The sequence below is a fragment of the Mesoplodon mirus genome (assembly GCF_964341445.2).
Source record: "Mesoplodon mirus genome assembly, chromosome: 3".
NCBI lineage: Eukaryota > Metazoa > Chordata > Mammalia > Artiodactyla > Ziphiidae > Mesoplodon > Mesoplodon mirus.
This window is the reverse complement of record NC_138978.1, coordinates 198,681,906-198,699,214: the sequence shown is the minus strand read 5'-3', so window position 1 is coordinate 198,699,214 and position 17,309 is coordinate 198,681,906. Positions and strand designations below refer to the sequence as shown.

At 45.8% G+C, this 17,309-nt stretch overlaps 1 protein-coding gene across 2 annotated transcripts; it reads right to left on the bottom strand.

Moving 5' to 3' along the window:
• Positions 1–4,005: 4,005 nt before the first annotated feature.
• Positions 4,006–16,849, bottom strand: TIMM17A (translocase of inner mitochondrial membrane 17A). Of its 2 annotated transcripts, none has more exons than XM_082612766.1 (6): positions 16,778–16,849; positions 13,699–13,798; positions 13,502–13,565; positions 8,967–9,095; positions 8,125–8,262; positions 4,006–5,989 (listed from the first exon to the last, which is right to left on the bottom strand). In XM_082612766.1, exons 1-6 carry the CDS (start codon positions 16,801–16,803, stop codon positions 5,904–5,906), a joined length of 543 nt encoding a protein of 180 aa, XP_082468892.1. In that variant the 5' UTR covers positions 16,804–16,849; the 3' UTR covers positions 4,006–5,903. The 2 variants fall into 2 exon arrangements, with proteins under 2 accessions (XP_082468892.1, XP_082468893.1); XM_082612767.1 differs by having other exon boundaries at positions 8,125–8,235.
• Between the last annotated feature and the right edge of the window lie 460 nt (positions 16,850–17,309).

Below are 17,309 nucleotides of genomic sequence, written 5' to 3'. Positions count from 1 at the left end.
ACCACTGCACCACCAAGGAAGTCCTGAGGGCCTTTTATCCTTGGCTGTAGAGTCAAACATCTGTGGAACTATGCTGTTTCTCCTTTCAGCGGTAACTTCTCCCTGGGGATAAGAGCAATCTCATCCCATCCATTCTCCTTCCTTCCTTCCTCTTCTCCTTCCCTCACTTTTGAATGCTTAGAATGCAACGTATCTTGGACATTTTGAAATAATGGCTGAAAATCTTCTAGAATCGATTAAAGTGTGATTCTAAGGATTTAAAAGTTACAACAAATTGCAAGCAAAAATATAAAAATAAATCTACACCTAGACATGTTTTAGTTAAACTGAGGAAGACCAAGACATAAAGGTCTTAAGAATACCCAAAGAAAAAAAGACAGGTTACTTATAAAAAAGCGACAAATGGAAATTGGACCAAGGGCAGACCTCTCATTAGCAACAAGAGGCCAGAAGGCATTATCTTCAAAACACTGAGGGAAAAAAGCCTGTCAACTTAGAACTGTATACCCAACTAAACTATCATCCAAGAATGAAGGCAGATAAATTTTTTGATGACAAAAATTCAGTGTTCACCATCAATAGACTCCTACTAAAGAACTTCTAAAGGAATTAATTCAAGAAGGAAAATGAGATGAAAAAAGGAATGGTGAGCAAAAAAAGTGGGAAAATTTAAACACTGTATAAAGCAACAATAATAAATATATATTAATAATGTTTGCATGAGGGAATCAGAATAAAATGAAAATATTAGACTAAATGTATATAAGAAGAGGGGGTGATTGAAGTCGAAGCATTCTAAACTCCTTGGATTATCAGGAGGAGAGGGAGAGGAATAAATGTGAGTTTTTTTCTTAGGTATGTGTTTTAAGATTTTAAAGAAAATCACTTAAGGAATGTAAAATGAATATAACTCACAAGCCAACAAATGGGAAAATATGTAGTATGATTTTTAAAAATCAAGGAAAAAAAGGAAATGAGCTGGGCAGGAGAGTACTTACCCCAGGCTGGAAGAAGCAGAGCTCATAAATACCCAGATGTAGACTACTCGTCAGTTCTAGCTCACTTATTGGGGATGTACCTAACAGTACAGCCTCAAACTATAGAAAGTCGAAGGTAACAGAATTACAAGGGAAATGGGCAAATCCTCCAACAGAGAGGTTTACGTACCTCTCCCAGTAATTAACAGATCACACAGACAAAAGTCATACAGACATATAAGATCTGTACAAAAATGTCACAATCTTGACCTAATCAACACACACCAAACTTTGCACCTATTAGAGAAAACACACAAAACTAACCATAGATAGGCCGTGAAAAACTCCCAACAAATACAAGAATCGATGGCACACAGAACAACATTCCTTTAACCACAATGCAATTAAGTTAAAACCAACGTTGGGAGCCAATTCTCCACGGATCACGTGCGCTTCTGCACATATTGCAAAAATGAGCCGCTGAGTGTCCTTTGTTCTGGACCATCTGGTCGAGGATGCTTGTATAGAGAGCCACTCTGAAAGACAGATGGTGACTTCCTCTGGAACAAAGGGCGAGTCTGCTTATCATAATGGTTCTCAACCAGGGCCGGTTTTGCCCACTAGGAGATATTTGACATCTAAAGACACATTTGGTGGTTACAACTGGGAGAGGAGGTGCTGCTGGCATCCAGTGGGCAGAGGCCAGGGATCCTACATCCTACATTGCACAGGACAGGTCCCCACAACTGATTATCCAGCCCTAAACGTCCACAGTGGTAAGGCTGGTAAACTGGCTTACACCCTTCCAAGACAGAGACAGGGTCTTGCTTTGGAGCAAAGGGAAGTCACGCTCACTATCTAGTATAATAAAGGTAATGTCTCCCTCAGAGGCAAAAGGAGGAATGCTACTGCCCACTATAAAAGCTCAGGGCATAAGGAGCTTTTTATAAAAGCTCCTCTCCCATAATGCCACCCACTATATCCCTAGGCATCCATCTGGATCCACCCATAGAATCCTACCCTATAAGAGATGTTAGAGGACGCTCTTGAGACGGAAGGACTATGATACCAGAGAGGAACTTGGGTCCACACGAAGAAAAGGAGCGCTAGAAATGGAATCAGTTAGATAAAATAAATCTTTTTATTTTTAATTGCTCTAAAACAGAGGTCAGCAATTTTTTTTCTCTAAAGGGCAAACATCTCAGGAGTTGTGTGGCCGCCTAACTCTGCTGTGTCGTATGAGGGCAGTCGCTCATAAAACGTGAAGACTTGGTATGGCTGTGCACCAACAGAACTGTCTTTATGGACACCAAACTCTTCATTTCGTGTCCTTTCCACGTGCCATGAAACGTTTTTCTTCTTTCGATTTTCTTTCCACCATTAGAAACGTTTTGAATCCACTCTTCACTCACAGGCCTTACAAACAGAGGCAGCAAGGTAAATGTGGCCCCTGAGCCTTCGGTGGCTGACGTTTGCTCTAAAAGACAACGTACTCTACAAAGCAAAACCGGCAGCAAAGTATCGTGTGTTCTAACACTAATGCACCACAGGGTGGCGCTGTGACCACGCCGTCACAATCTGCAGACATTGCATCCAAGAAAGCAGATGGGCTTTCAACAGATGCAGCTGTAACCCACGTGTTCCAACCCTGACTCAGAAATTCACTATTTCAGGCCCATTTCACACAAAGTGTTCAGATACTAAGGGAAAAAGGGAGAAGCAGATGGGATCTTTCTGATGAGCATTTCAACCTTGAAACTGAGGAAACCACTCCATTATTCCAGAAAAAGACCTAGGGAAAAATTCCTTCCTGTCTGCTTGTTTCTGCATTAATCTTGGTAATTAAAACCATTTTCGTGATTTTACCTTTTATTCTGGGTTCTTGTACACCAAAATTAGTTTTAGAATATGTATTAAACATTTCAAATAGGTATTTTAAGATATTTATTAGAATCTAAACTACCTGGTTTCTAGTATTTGCTAAACTTAAAAAAAAATCAATGTATAACTGATTCATTTTACTGCACACCTGAAACTAACACATTGTAAATCAACTATACTCCAATAAAAATTTTTTTAAAATCACATCTTATAAAGCTTATCAATGGATTTCATAAATTTCTATTTTATTAGGAAACAGGTGGTATGTGAACAGGTACACAATGGTAAAGTATTGTAAAGTTAATCATAGAATCTAGGTGATGGGTATATGTATGTTCACTGTGAACCTCAACTTTACAGGTTTGATATTTTCATTGAAAAAATGTTGGGGAAAAAGGTGGGGGAGAGGAAAGAAAACAAAACAAACGGCTCAGCATCTCCTCCTGCTGTGCAGTGACAACAGGACATGGAGAGGGGACGGGAACCTGCAGGGGCGCTTGAGCTGGTCCCCAGACCACCAGGAACCAGCCCACTGGACAAACGGGGGAAGGCAGAGGACACGGCACACGAGGACGTTCTTGGGCGGTTATGAAACACCTGTGCCCGGAAACGCAGATGGCACGAGGCTTCCAGTAGAAAATCAGAGGCATGAAGTTTGCTTTCCCCTTTCCCTCTCCTCACCGGCCCCCCATCTCCACACTAGACACATAACGGAGACGGAGCCACTCGGCTCAGGCCAAGCCCCAGCAGGTAGGTGGGCAGCCAGGCTTTCCCCGGGAGCAGCAGCTCTCCTAAGTGCGGGACAGAGGAAGGGGGCATCCACCAAGGAGGAGAGGGGCAAGAAGCAGGGAAACAACTGGAAAGGTTTTCGGGGTTTCTACCTGCCGTCCCACATATTGTGGAATTAAATGTCAAGTTCTTCAAAAAGAACTGGCTTTCCATCTTTTTCAAGCTTCTTCTCTTCCCCCCCACCCCTCGTTCCAGAAAATTCATCTGTAGCCAAGGATTGCTTCAGATATGCTGTTAACCAATAAAATGGCAAAAACACGCCAGCATCACATACACACACCCGTCAGAGACTCCGAATTCACAAGAAAGAAACTTACTTTCCAAACCAATACGCCATTTAAGAGAAGTTCAGGAGACCTTAAGAAATGTAAAGCATTTTATCTGCGATTCAACATGCCCTCAGCTTTGAACTGTTCTGATAACATCTCCTTACATTCACTCCTGGAAGTCAAAAGGGCTACAGACTGAAAGAGAAATCCCAAGTACTCACAAATGGCCAATAAGCGCAGTACGTTTGTTACCAGGAGAACACAAATCAGAACCACAATGAGATACGTCACACATACTAGACTGGCTATAATGTTTTTATTTAAAGGAAAATAAAAGTGTTGGCAAGGATGTGGAAAAATGGGAACCTTCGTGCACTGCTGCTGGAAATGTCAAATGGTGCAGCGCTGTGGAAAAGTTTGGTGCTTCTTCCAAAAGTTAAACAGAACTACCACATGCCCCAGCAACGCCACTCCTAGGTTCTCACCCAAAGGAACCGAAAGCAGGGACTCAGATATTTGTATGCCCATGTTATTCACAAGAGTCATACGGTGTAAACAGCCCAAGTGTCCATCAATGGATGAACGGAGAAATAAAATGTGATCTCTGCATACCGTGCAATATTACTCAGCCATCGAAAGGCACGAAGTGCTGGTTTATGCTACACCACAGAGGGACCTTAAAACACGATGCTCCATGAAATAAGAGCGACACAGAAGGACGAATATCGTACGGTTCCACTTATACGAGGTACCCAGAATAGGCAAACTCAGAGACAGCAAGCAGACCTGTGGTTACCAGGAGCTGGGGGAAGGTGGGATGGGGAGTTTCTGTTGGTGACGATGAGGAAGTTTTGGGATACAAAATGGTGACTGTTACACTGTACTTAAATTCCACTGAACTGTACACTTACAAATGGTTAAAATGATAAATGATTTCCTGTATATTTTACCACACAAAGAAAGATCAAACCAGCACCAGTAAATTAAATCCTTACTATGCACGTGGCATTGGGCCAAAATACGCGTGTGCTCACCACGCCCACACGGATTTGCTCTCCGTTTCACACAGAGGCGGGCAAATGGGGAGTAACAGCCTGCCTCCTGTAAGGCCGCACGGCATCTCCACCACAGCCAGTAAAATGGCCTATTCTGAAATGCTAATCCATTTTACAGGCCCGGCCAGACCCCAGAACACACCCTCCACGAAGATCAGCTTCAGGGGACTTGCAACACATTAAAAATAGCATGCATTTTACTTTCCAGCACCCCATAAACACCAAGCTTTTCCAGGGCTATTATGCCCTCCAGGCACCTTCTCATACAGCACTGGGTACACCAGAAGGAAGCTTTTCTGATGATCAAGAATCAAGACACAGTAGCCTCAGAGGTGAAGAGAGTTTTGTATCCGACACCCTCAAAACCAAGACGTGGCCTATTTTTTTACTTGCAAGGAGAAGGCTAAGCACTTTCCCGCAGCCTTCCAGCCCGCAAGTGTTTGCTGTGGACCAATCCTTGGTGACTGTACCACGTGCAACTTTCAATGCACTCTGCATTATTTGAATTCAAGGATGAAAAGTAGAACTCTGCAACTTATCTTAACAGAAAGAGCAATCTCCTGGCGTTTTTTATTGTTTCACTAACAGAACAAAACCAGGCAGAGAGGTCCCCGAGGAAATGCTGGTCATGCTTCGTTGCTGTTTGCCATTGGTCCTTCGTCTTCCAAGCACTTACTGTTTTTCCTTCTAAAGATTTCAGACATTTTGATCACAAACGCAATCCAAGTGTGAATAAATAAATGTATTATCTTTTAAGACCCTCCCCCGCCCCCCACATTCCTTTAAATAGAAAAATGTGCTAAATGTCTCTTCACAGCCTATTTGGCCATAGTTGTCCCACGTACAGTTTTAAAGACAGACTGAATTTGATCTTCTGAAATCCTTCCTTGAACCGCAGCTCATTCTGTTGAACAAGTCCTGGGAGAGAGGTCCTACTGGTATTGTTGATAGTCCCCGAAAGGTGACGATGGTAACTGGGCTGAAGGCAACTGGGAGGGGTCTTCAGCAAACGGAGGACCTGCAATTAAGAGGGAATTTAAACACCACCTGAATATCATGTAATTTAAAGGGACAAGTCTCTGTAAAGAGCAAATCAGTCAACTCAGAGAACAAAGTGCTCCCTCAGAGCTGTAACCTGAATTTCTTTGTCGAGCTGCCCGATTCCCACGGGAGCGCCGTGTTAACGTACGGCAGCCGGCGGCCCTCCCGCTCCAGAGTGAGCAGCTCTCAAACGCTACACCAGCGAAGTCAGATGGAGTAATTACAGCAAGAAACAACATGCCAGTTTTAAAGCAACTGCTGAACAAGCTGCCATATCAGGACTGGATGAACCTCTCACACCTCCTGATGTATTTTTCAGTAGCTATTTAAAATTATTTTCACAAAGCTTAAGTACCTTAGTCATGTTTCAAGAGAACTCAGTAATACAATTTATACAACTAAGTAAGGAATGGGTCCTGAAATGGGAAGACACCGCCATCCCCTAGCTTGCACAGAACTAAGTGTTGTAGTATCTGCTTTCAAAGGATGGGACGGCCTGTGACCTAAGAAAAAATGTGGCTCTTTAAAAAGACTTTAATGGGAATAAGCACTTCTCTTTTTTTTAGGGAAACTGAGGCAGACTAAAAAACATCTGGAAGGAAGAGAGAAAGAGGACAGTGGTAAAGAGGGCTTTCTTTCCAACACTTTACTCCAGTGATTTTTTTTTTATATTCTAAAAATATCTGTTCATTACAGAAAGCTGGAGAAGACACTGGGTGAAAAAGATAAACCAAAAATAACCATTGTTACCGTTTCGATACAGTTTTATCTCATCTTTCTGTCTTAAGAACTCTTTCATGTAAGTTAACTGGAAAAATATGATTAACTTTTCGAAGATTTTTGCCCCCGCATAGCCTTTCAGAAACACTCTTCCTGTCTAAAATAAAAAGCACTTCTTTTAGAGAACTCCTTCTGAGGAAAGAAGCCTAAACCCAAGCAAACAAGGCTAAACCCTACAAGACAGTGTGACTGAGTTTCTGTTCTATCAATTTCTGAATTTCTGCAAACATGGAACTTTTCTCACATCTTATATGAAGTCTTTCACACTAAAGTGCTAAACTAAAAAGCAAATTAAGAAAGTGGCCATCACCACAGAGTATTCAGTGAGAAATGATGATTGAAAGCAGAAGCGAGGACCGAGGGCCCAGGAGCCACCCAGGTCATCCACTGGCCACGGGGAGCAGGCCTCAGAACCGCGCCAAGACACCGAATCCCTCGCCTGGTGCCTCAGGGAAATCAAATAGAATTGGGAGCTGTGACCTGTCCCTAACTCTATGCCGAATCCTTTCCAAGCTCCAAAAATAACTTCCAACCAGTCTCACGGTTGTGCGTATTTCCCTCCCCAAACGCCAGGTCAGCTCTTCCCCGCAATGATCCTCGGTGTCTTTCTGCTCCCTTCCAATGCCAAGAAATAGTCCCATTTAGACACCTCACGTTTTCTAAGTTACAAGGATCTGCACACACTGGCCGCGGAGCAGACATTCCCTGGCCACGTCGTGATCACCTGTGGACCGCTAACCACCCACCATCTCACCTTCCCTGCACCAGCAAGAGCAAGAGGAGCAACGCATTACATCACCAGCGTCTCAGAAGAACTCTCCTTCCAGCCCTAAGTGACCCCCCACCCACGGGTCACTTCTCCCGCTACTTCACTTTCTTCAAGGAAGCAGCACACCCAGCTGACCTCACTTATCTGTGAGCATGTCAGCCTGACGCTCCCACTGCCCCCGGCAGCTCCAGCGCTGCCCCACACACGGGCACTAATAAGTTGGCGACTGACGGCCATCATTGCTCCACGTCTGCAGGGACCTTTCTTCCCGCACCGCTGAAATGATCGGCGATTTCTTAGAATGAGCAAGTGAGCACTGATAAAACCTAAGAACTCTAAGGAAAGAGCGACAGCAAGTCGTCTAGCCAAAGCATTCTGTGACTGAGATTAAACACAATTAACTGCACCCACAGCCGTGCAGAGCCGCGGCCTATTACCAGAACCCTCACGAAGCACGGCGCATTCACATGTGATGCAGAGATGTCAAACCACCACATTTTAGCAGACGTTGGGAACCCATGTCAAACGTCTGAGCCGTGTTGTTAGGCAGAAAGACGACTCACCGTTGGGAAACTGGGCAGAGGCGAACCTTGTCAACAAGATACCAGCTCCTTCGATGAGGGCTAGCAGAATGCCACCCATCGCGGCTGACCCGACCATGGCCACCGGTCCGTCTGAGCACGTTGAGAACAGAGAGATTACTTTAACAGAAATCCAGGTTAATGTAAGATACCATAAAGCGAAGACCTGTCCATAGGGCTCCATGCTACCCCCCGTTCCCAAACACCCTTTCTCGCTGACTGAGACCGGGGTCAGCAAACTGTGGCCCGCAGGTCAAATCCAGCCCACGGCCTGCTCGTGTAAATTAAAGTTGTACTGGGACAGCATGCGCGTCCATTCACGTATTGTCTAGGCTGCGCTCATGACAGCAGAGCTGAGGACAAGTGACGGAAGCCCTCACAACCCACGAGGCCCACACATTTACTACCTGGCCCTTCACAGAAGAGGGTGCTGACTCCTGGGCCCACCCACCACGCCCAGAGGAACTCTAGGTCGCTCTGTGTCCCGAAGACCAGAAGGTGGATCTAAGCTCTTCACTCACAACAGTGCTGTGTGACAGGTACAGTGACTAATTCCAGAGGCTGAGGAGAGAAACCGCCCAGTCACACAGCTGTAAGTGGCAGAACCAGAACTTGAACTGCTCTTAACCACGGTGGTTACCGGTTAGAGCCCCAGGCTCTCTCGTTCTCAACACTCCAAGTTAAGATGTCCTTTTACTACTCTTCCCCCCAAATCACCATATACCCTCACACTATACCAAGTTACCCAATGCTCAGTTTATCTATTACAGACGTCCCTAAACTCGGGCAGAGGCTGGTTGCAATGTGTGTCTATGACTGCTTACTTCTTGCTGCCAGGATGGCTCCTGTTAAGGCACCACTCGTGATGGAGTTCCAGGGATCTTCCTTCCCTCTGACTTGAACCATACTGCAGTCAATCATGGAAAACAGACCTCCCCAAACGGCAAAGCTACCTGTTTTATTTAAAAACAAAACAAATAAATTTCATTTTTTATATTTTAGTCTTTAAATGTAATAGTCAAAAACAAGCTTAAATAACAACACTCACTATATTCTTAAAACTCTCACAAACACATGCAAACAAGTTTGAATAAGCACCGAACAGGAGTCAGAATACTTATCTTTTTAATAAAGCTTGGTTTGTATTACATCAGCAGGGAAATCAGCAATGGCCCAAAGCCTAAAAGAAATAAGCCAGGCCTAAAAGAGTTGGGCTAAACCCAGTCAAACCCCCTTTCAGAAGAGTGTGTATCTGTTTAAAAAGTGTCCTCCTTCCTGCTTTTCTTTTACTAAAGCTTCACCTTACCTCTATTTTTCTTTTCTTCAGTCAGTGCCACTGAGCACCTGCTCTACGAAAATCACTGATGTGAACACAAAAGAAACCGGGCTATTTTGGGATGTACTACAGGCATTAAGCCAATACACATAAAGGGCAAAAGGGTGATACAAACAGTTTGAATTATGGAACCTCGAGGGAATGGGAATTACCTTTCCTCTCTCATTTCTATTCTTCATTCCTCAAGCATGAAACTAAAAGCAACCCTAAATCAGATTACTTTGCACTTTAAACTCTTCCTAAACACAGTGACTATTCTGTAAAATAAAAAACAAACACCCACACATACACGTGTATAAGTACACACAAAACATAGAAAGGCAACACCAAGATTTTAATTGTCAGCATCTCTCGGTGACAGATGACAACAGACGACTTCACTGCTTTGTGCTTTTATTTTCCAAATCTTCTAAAATGAATACACGTGACTTACACTCTATGAAGAGTTCTTACATTAAGATTAAAGAAAGAAGAAAAACTGCACTGAGGAGCCCTTGTCAGGTTATCCTTCACCCTCTGAAACCTCACAGAAGCAGGGGTGTATTAATAAGGACAATAAACTGGGTTCTGCCAACTGTGTGAACCAGACCATCACCAGCACCCTTCCCCAGAGCTCACCCTGTGAGTTAAATCCAGCAGATACAACCAGTTAAAGTATGCACGAGGGACTTCCCTGGGGGTCCAGTGGTTAAGACTCCACGCTCCCAACGCAGGGGGCGCAGGTTTGATCCCTGGTCAGGGGACTAGATCCCGCACACATGCCGCAACTAAAGATCCCACATAATGGCAACAAAGATCCCGCGTGCCACAACTAAAAAAAAGATCCCACATGCTGCAACTAAAAAGATCCCGCATGCCACAACTAAAGATCCCACGTGCCGCAACTAAAGATCCCACGTGCCGCAACTAAAGATCCCACATGTAACTAAAAGAGCCCACATGCCACAACTAAAGATCCAGCATGTGGCAACAAAGATCCCACGTGCTGCAACTCAAAAAAAGATCCCGGGCTTCCCTGGTGGCGCAGTGGCTGAGAATCTGCCTGCTAATGCAGGGGACACAGGTTCGAGCCCTGGTTTGGGAGGATCCCACATGCCGTGGAGCAACTAGGCCCATGAGCCACAACTACTGAGCCTGAGCGTCTGGAGCCTGTGCTCCGCAACAAGAGAGGCCACAATAGTGAGAGGCCCACGCACCGTGATGAAGAGTGGCCCCCGCTTGCCACAACTAGAGAAAGCCCTCACTCAGAAACGAAGACCCAACACAGCCAAAAATAAATAAATAAATTTAAAAAAATAAAATAAAAAATAAAAAAAAGATCCCGCATGCCGCAACTAAAAAGATCCTGCGTGCCATAACGAAGATCCCATGTGCCGCAACTGAGACCTGGAGGAGCCAAATAAATATGTTTTAAAAATAATAATAAACTATGCATGAGCCTCCTCATTTTCGGTCCAACACTAAATACCACATGCTACATACAGGTGAAATAGTCCGTCCTAACTCAGTGGCTCTGTGCCCTGGGAGAGAGATATGTCCAGGTATATTAGAATTATCTCACCAAATTCCTCAAACAAGGCTCTCCCACTCCCTCCCAAGGGTCTGATATCTCCCCACCCCAAGAATGACTGCCAGAGTAAGCTATGGTGGCTGATGAGAGTGGAGACTGAGTCCACACAAAAGTCTGGCCCCGTGTGGCAGCCACAGCCAGAGCAGGGCGAGGAAGTGTCCGCAGGAAGGACACTCCCAAGCATGGAGATCAGCGTGCCCATGTGGAAGGGGGGCCTGTTACGGGGTGCCCTAGCCCAAGTCAGGCAAGGAGGAAAGTATTCATATGAAAAGAGAAAGAAGAATGAACCTGTGGGGCTGGACTGAAGTTAGAGGTATCAGTGTGAACCCATGATTCCTAATACGTACAGATATAGAGAAACATAGATATAAACTTGTGTGTGTATGTGTACATGGTTAGTATGTGTTCATATATATACAGTACATTCCTAAGAAGGCCTGGTAACAGCAATGCCCCACAGCAATGATACACTTAGTGCCCAGATTTTGGCTTCTAAGTACCATTCTCAACTAGAAGGAAGCAGGGCTCCTTGGGGACGGCTGACTCCACACTCAGTCAGGGAAAGTACAAGATGAGCCTGGAACATCTTGTTCCAAAATGCAAGGAAGGGCTGGAAGCACAATGGGGACACATCAAAAGCATGTCTCATTTCCACTATGAAAATACAAGACCTTTCAGGACACAACTATGACTTTCCCACACTGCCTTTTTCCCAGGAGCTTAACTGGAAGAGCTCAGTAAATGCTCACTGAATTAAACTGGAAGTGCCATCTCAGTACTTTTAAAATTCAAGACTCCATAAAGATTCCTCAGTAGTTTCCTTAAAAAGGCTGATCCCAATTCACCCACACCACAACACACTCTTCCTCTATTTCACCCTGATTGTTTTTTAACCAAACCTTTATTCTTAGACTAGTTTCAGAGTCACAGCAAAGCTGTGAAGATGGTACAGCTCCCACGTACCCCACACCAAGTTTCCCCAGCATCTAACATCAGCACCGTGCGTTTGTCACACAACCCAATACTGACGCATTATGAACTGACGTCCATACTTAATTCAGATTTCCTTAGTTTTTATGTCCTTCTTCTGTTCCAGGACCCCTCATAACGTTTAGTAGTCATACCTCCTTAGGCTCTTCTTGACTGTGACAGTTACCTGATGGTTTTTTTAATTCACTGAAAATGCATGTGATAGAAACAGGCTCTCAAGAAACCTGTTAAAACCTGTATGACTTCTGCATTTATCGAAGGTTCAGGGTTTGGTGTGTACTTTTTTCTTTTTTCTTTCTTTTTTTTTTTGCGGTATGCGGGCCTCTCGCTGTTGTGGCCTCTCCCCGTTGTGGAGCACAGGCTCCGGACGCGCGGGCTCAGCGGCCATGGCTCATGGGCCCAGCCGCTCCGCGGCATGTGGGATCTTCCCAGACCGGGGCACGAACCCGTGTCCCCTGCATCGGCAGGCGGACTCTCAACCACTGCGCCACCAGGGAAGCCCCTACTTATCACTCTTAAACAACACGGTAACCATTAAAACAAAGGAAAATTAGTCACTGTTTACTTTCCAGGGTGTACAATTATTACAGGGAGAAAAACAGGAAACAGATACACCATCACTTCAACCCTCGGAGCCTCAATTTCCTCATCTGGAAAATGGAGATAATAGTGCTCACCTCCTATGTTGCTGTGAGGACTAAATAAAATAATCCTGGAAAACACCTGGAGTGCCTGGCACGTGGCAGGCACTCAATAAACAACAGACATTGGCTACTACCTTCTAAAGAAAACAAATGCTATAAAAACAAAGAGAAGATTATTTCTTCTGATGCACAAAATCACTAAGCAACGACTGAAAGTGCTAAGTCCATTTCACGTGTTATACGTGGTCTCTCCAGCCTGACTGTACCTTTGCAAGCAAACATAAGCTCCGAGATTTCTTATTCTCTCTTCTCCCAGCTTCTGAATTACCAAGCTTAAAGAGTGTGATGGACAGAATCGTTCTCCACCTTTGCACTGACCTCGGCACAATGTCCAAAAGCTAAGCCTAGAGGGAGCCCCATCAGTTCCATCAACCCCTCTCACACACCCTGATCCTTCCGTTCACATCTTCTTCAGTTTCATGCTAAGCCAGAAGCTATCACTCCTGACCCTCACAAACCTAAGCTGTAGACACACTGTCTGGATAAGAGGGGAAAATCAAATGAAACCAGGCAAAAACAAAACCCCACTGAGCTTTTGAAGGACAGATTTTCAAATGGATGCAACAATTCAAGTTAACTTGCCAAATAAATCATAAATCAAGAATTCGCATAGATACTAACTTGTGACAAGCTGTTAGTTAGACCAAACTAAAATCACTAACTGGTATAATCTAAAAAACAAGAAAAAACCCCAGAATTTCACCTTCAAAAAAACAGGGAAAAAACCATCTGAAGTACAAATGGAAACACTCTGCTTACCTCCCAACTGTGGAGCCCTGGTTCTAACAGCTGTCAGACTCCCTCGTAGTCTGTGGTTTACTCCCTATAAGAAAACAAAAGGAAGCAACCAAAAATACATTAGGAGTATAACACATTTCCAATCCACTGATGGGGCCCAAGTGACATTAGCAAACGGGTCTCAAGCAACGATGATATGAGACCATCCACCCACTTACCACCGGAGAATTGCGAAAACCTTTGATGGCTTGAAAGATCCCACCACCTATGGTTCCCATCGTAAAGGCCCCACCACAGTCGTCCACAATGCGCCAGGGGCTAAGAACAGGAAAGAGAAAAAAAAAAAATGAGCGTATTTCTCATTTATAAACCATAAAACCCTCTTTGTTAATAAGGGATATACAACAGATTCCAGGGCAGGGCTCACTGCAACCAGTAACATCTGGCCCATAAAATACAGACCAAGATTAAGGATTCTAAACAGATCCACATCTATTCAGCTCAAGTCTTCTAAGCTACGGGCAATGGAACTGGCTTCAACTCCCTACTGCTCACAGCACTTTATTCATTCACTCAACTGCTAATGCATCTATTCTAAGGCACCGTGAAAAGCAAATAAACAAGCATTAGGAAATTACACTATAATCAACGGTGACCCAGTCGCCTGGGGATCAAGGAAAGCTCTCCAGCTGTAGCGAAATTTAAAGCTGAGACCCAAAGAATAAAATTTCAACAGGCGCAGAAGAAGACACATTATTTAAATTTTTAAAAAATTATTTATTTATGGCTGTGTTGGTTCTTCGTTTCTGTGCGAGGGCTTTCTCTAGTTGTGGCGAGCGGGGGCCACTCTTCATGGCGGTGCGCAAGCCTCTCACTATCGCGGCCTCTCTTGTTGCGGAGCACAGGCTCCAGACGCGCAGGCTCAGTAGTTGTGGCTCACGGGCCTAGCTGCTCCGTGGCATGTGGGATCTTCCCAGACCAGGGCTCAAACCTGTGTCCCCTGCATTGGCAGGCGGATTCTCAACCACTGCGCCACCAGGGAAGCTCACATTATTTAAATTTTAAAACTTCTTTTTGGGTTTACTGAGTCCAAGTTAGCATTTGGAACTTAACTTTGCATCAGATCCACTTAACACATTAGTAACCTCTAACATCTGATAATTAGAGGTTAAATGTGTAAACCCGGCTTCCAAATGCAGCACCCCAACTCATGGTGCACAATGACATGAGTAATCTGATCAGTAGAACAGAACCACTATTCTAGGAATCTGGCTTATTAAAAAGTCTGTGAATGGGAATTCCCTGGCAGCCCAGTGGTTAGGGCTCGGCACTTTCACTTGTGGTGGCCCGGGTTCGATCCTTGGTTGGGGAACTAAGATCCCACAAGCTGCGTGCTGCGGCCAAAAAAAAAAAAAAGTAAAAAGGAAAGACAAAGGAGAGTCACTAACTCTAAATGATCGAACCTAAATGATCCTATAATCAGTTAGAATGAAAATGAGTATTTAAAAAATCAGTGAAGAATAGCAGGATTCAGAAGTATTCCAAGAGAGGACGTCCAAAACACCGGCAAGATGGAAACAGTTCCTGAAATAAGTCTGGCTAAATCAAGGTTCCTGCAGGGAAGCGACGGATACACAAAAGGAAGGTTGAAGCCAGACTCTAAATGTAAATGCCAGACAAATACAGGGCAACAGGGAACCAATAACTAACCACAAGATTAAAGTTATCATTTATTAAGTATCAACTATGTTTTAGGTGCCTTAGAGTGCAAATAACCTGATTTCAAGGAAGCTACCTTACTTTCTTATAGACTCCCTCATCTTTTAACTTTGCAGAAGAGTATTCCTGTCTCCTCTCCATTTTACAGATGAACAGAGGCTCAGATTAAGTACCTTGCCCAAGGTCATATAGGTAATAACTGGTAGACCCAATTTAAATACAAAATCTAGTACACCAAAGGCCCCAAATTCTTTCCACTATATCCTACAGACTAGGGCTTCTGAAAACAAAACACATGATTAAAAAGTATTTAGGACGATTAAGTACCTATGATGTATTAAAAAGGACTGAACAGGAGGAAAGCAATTAGGAAACTACTGTAAAAGGCATTAAGGATGCCAGGCAAGATCCTGACAACAGGAAATGAAAGGTGGCAGGTGTGAAAGAATTCAGGCTGCCTATGGCGTTGGGGCAGGTGCAGAGGGAGGAGAAAGATGCTTACAGTTGGAGCTCGGATGACTTCACGAAACAGGCTAGTCCAGAAGATCAACGCAGTTTTGAGTATAAAACCAACCAGACAATTGACTGTACTGCTTCAGGACATATGAGAAAGCAAAGGGGCCACCTAATTTAGTAGTAGATGAAAATTTATGATTCCCATAACATCCTTAACCCAAGAAAGTCAAGTATTTTCCCCTCATGCCAACCTGTTTCACGATATCATACCCAAGAGCAGGTGACAAGAGCATGCTGAGTCCTGCACACCTGAGCACAACCCAGGAAGGGGGACCACTACCTTTGGAGAAGGTAAATTTAAAGAGGTGGGAGGCGCTGAAACATACACTCTGTATCTTATTTCAGGGAAGAAAAAAAGCACAAAGCAGGCAACATGGCTAATGCTGGCAAGGTCAGAATGTAAAGCCCTGGGCCCTTTCACACAGCTGGAGAACACCTTGGTTCTTGCTCTTACAAAAAAAAACCACAGGTGATTAACCCAAAAATCAAGATGTGATTTTTCACTCATGACCTCCGAAGCCTTAAACTGTGTGCGTGCCTGACTCCTCTGTGCTTTCATTCCTGGGACCGACCAAGCGCGGGGCACAGACCACCCCACCTCGCTAAATGCCGAATGAACGGACCCCCGTCGCCGGCTTTTCGAGAACACACGCTACTCTCCTCGTTTTCCCGACCGCGCCGGCCCTCCCCCACGGGGAAACCCCAGCCCGGACCGCGGCCGCCGCGCCCACGCGGACCCTCCCCGGGCACCGCCCCCTCCCCACGCAGGCCGAGCAGCCCGAGCGCAAGGACGAGCCCAAGGTCGCCGGCGGGCAGAGGGGCTGCTCCCGACCCGCGGGCCGGGCAGGGTCCGGGGCCACACAGCCGAGCCGGGGCGCCCTCGAGTTGCCGCAAGGTCACCCGGCGTGGCCCCGCGGCCCCGCTGACTAGCCGGCTGTTCACGCCAGGGTGCCCACAGCCCCCGGCGCCGCCGAGCCCGCGGCTGAGAGCGGCTGAGAGCGGCCTCGCTCCGGGGGCCGGGCAGTGGCAGAGGGGCTGGCGGCGGGCAGCGGGCAGGCTCACCAAGGCTCGCGCGCGTACTCCTCCATCTTGACTCCGCCGCTCCGCGATGCCGGGCGAGCGGGGCGGGGCCTGGCCCGGCGGCGGAAGTGATCCCAGGCGGAGGGCGTTAGGGTGTGCGGGGATTGGCTCGCCGCCTCCTCCCGCAGCCAATGGGAGCCGGGAATAGGGCTGCGGGGCGGAAGGCGGGGCTCCGGGCGGAAGGCAAGCCTCCCGGCGGGGGCGGGACGCCCGGGGCGCCCAGGTGCGGTGAGGTACTCGTCACTGAAGCCGCGGGGCAGGCCGAAGACAAAACTGGTATTGCTCCGCTAGGGTTACCAGAACTCCCGAACACGCTTCTTTGTTCTAGTACCTGGCGGTCAAGTGTGGATTAAATGCTGCCTACTTCGTCAGAGTTGGTGAAGCCCCACCGACTACCCGGAGCTCCTTTAGGGCGGCCAGTGCCCGAGTCCTTTAGAGTCTCGGGGCCGGACTGTAGTGGATGTTCCATAAATGTTTGTGAACATCTGGAGCGCCGTGTCCCGTGGGGGCCCTC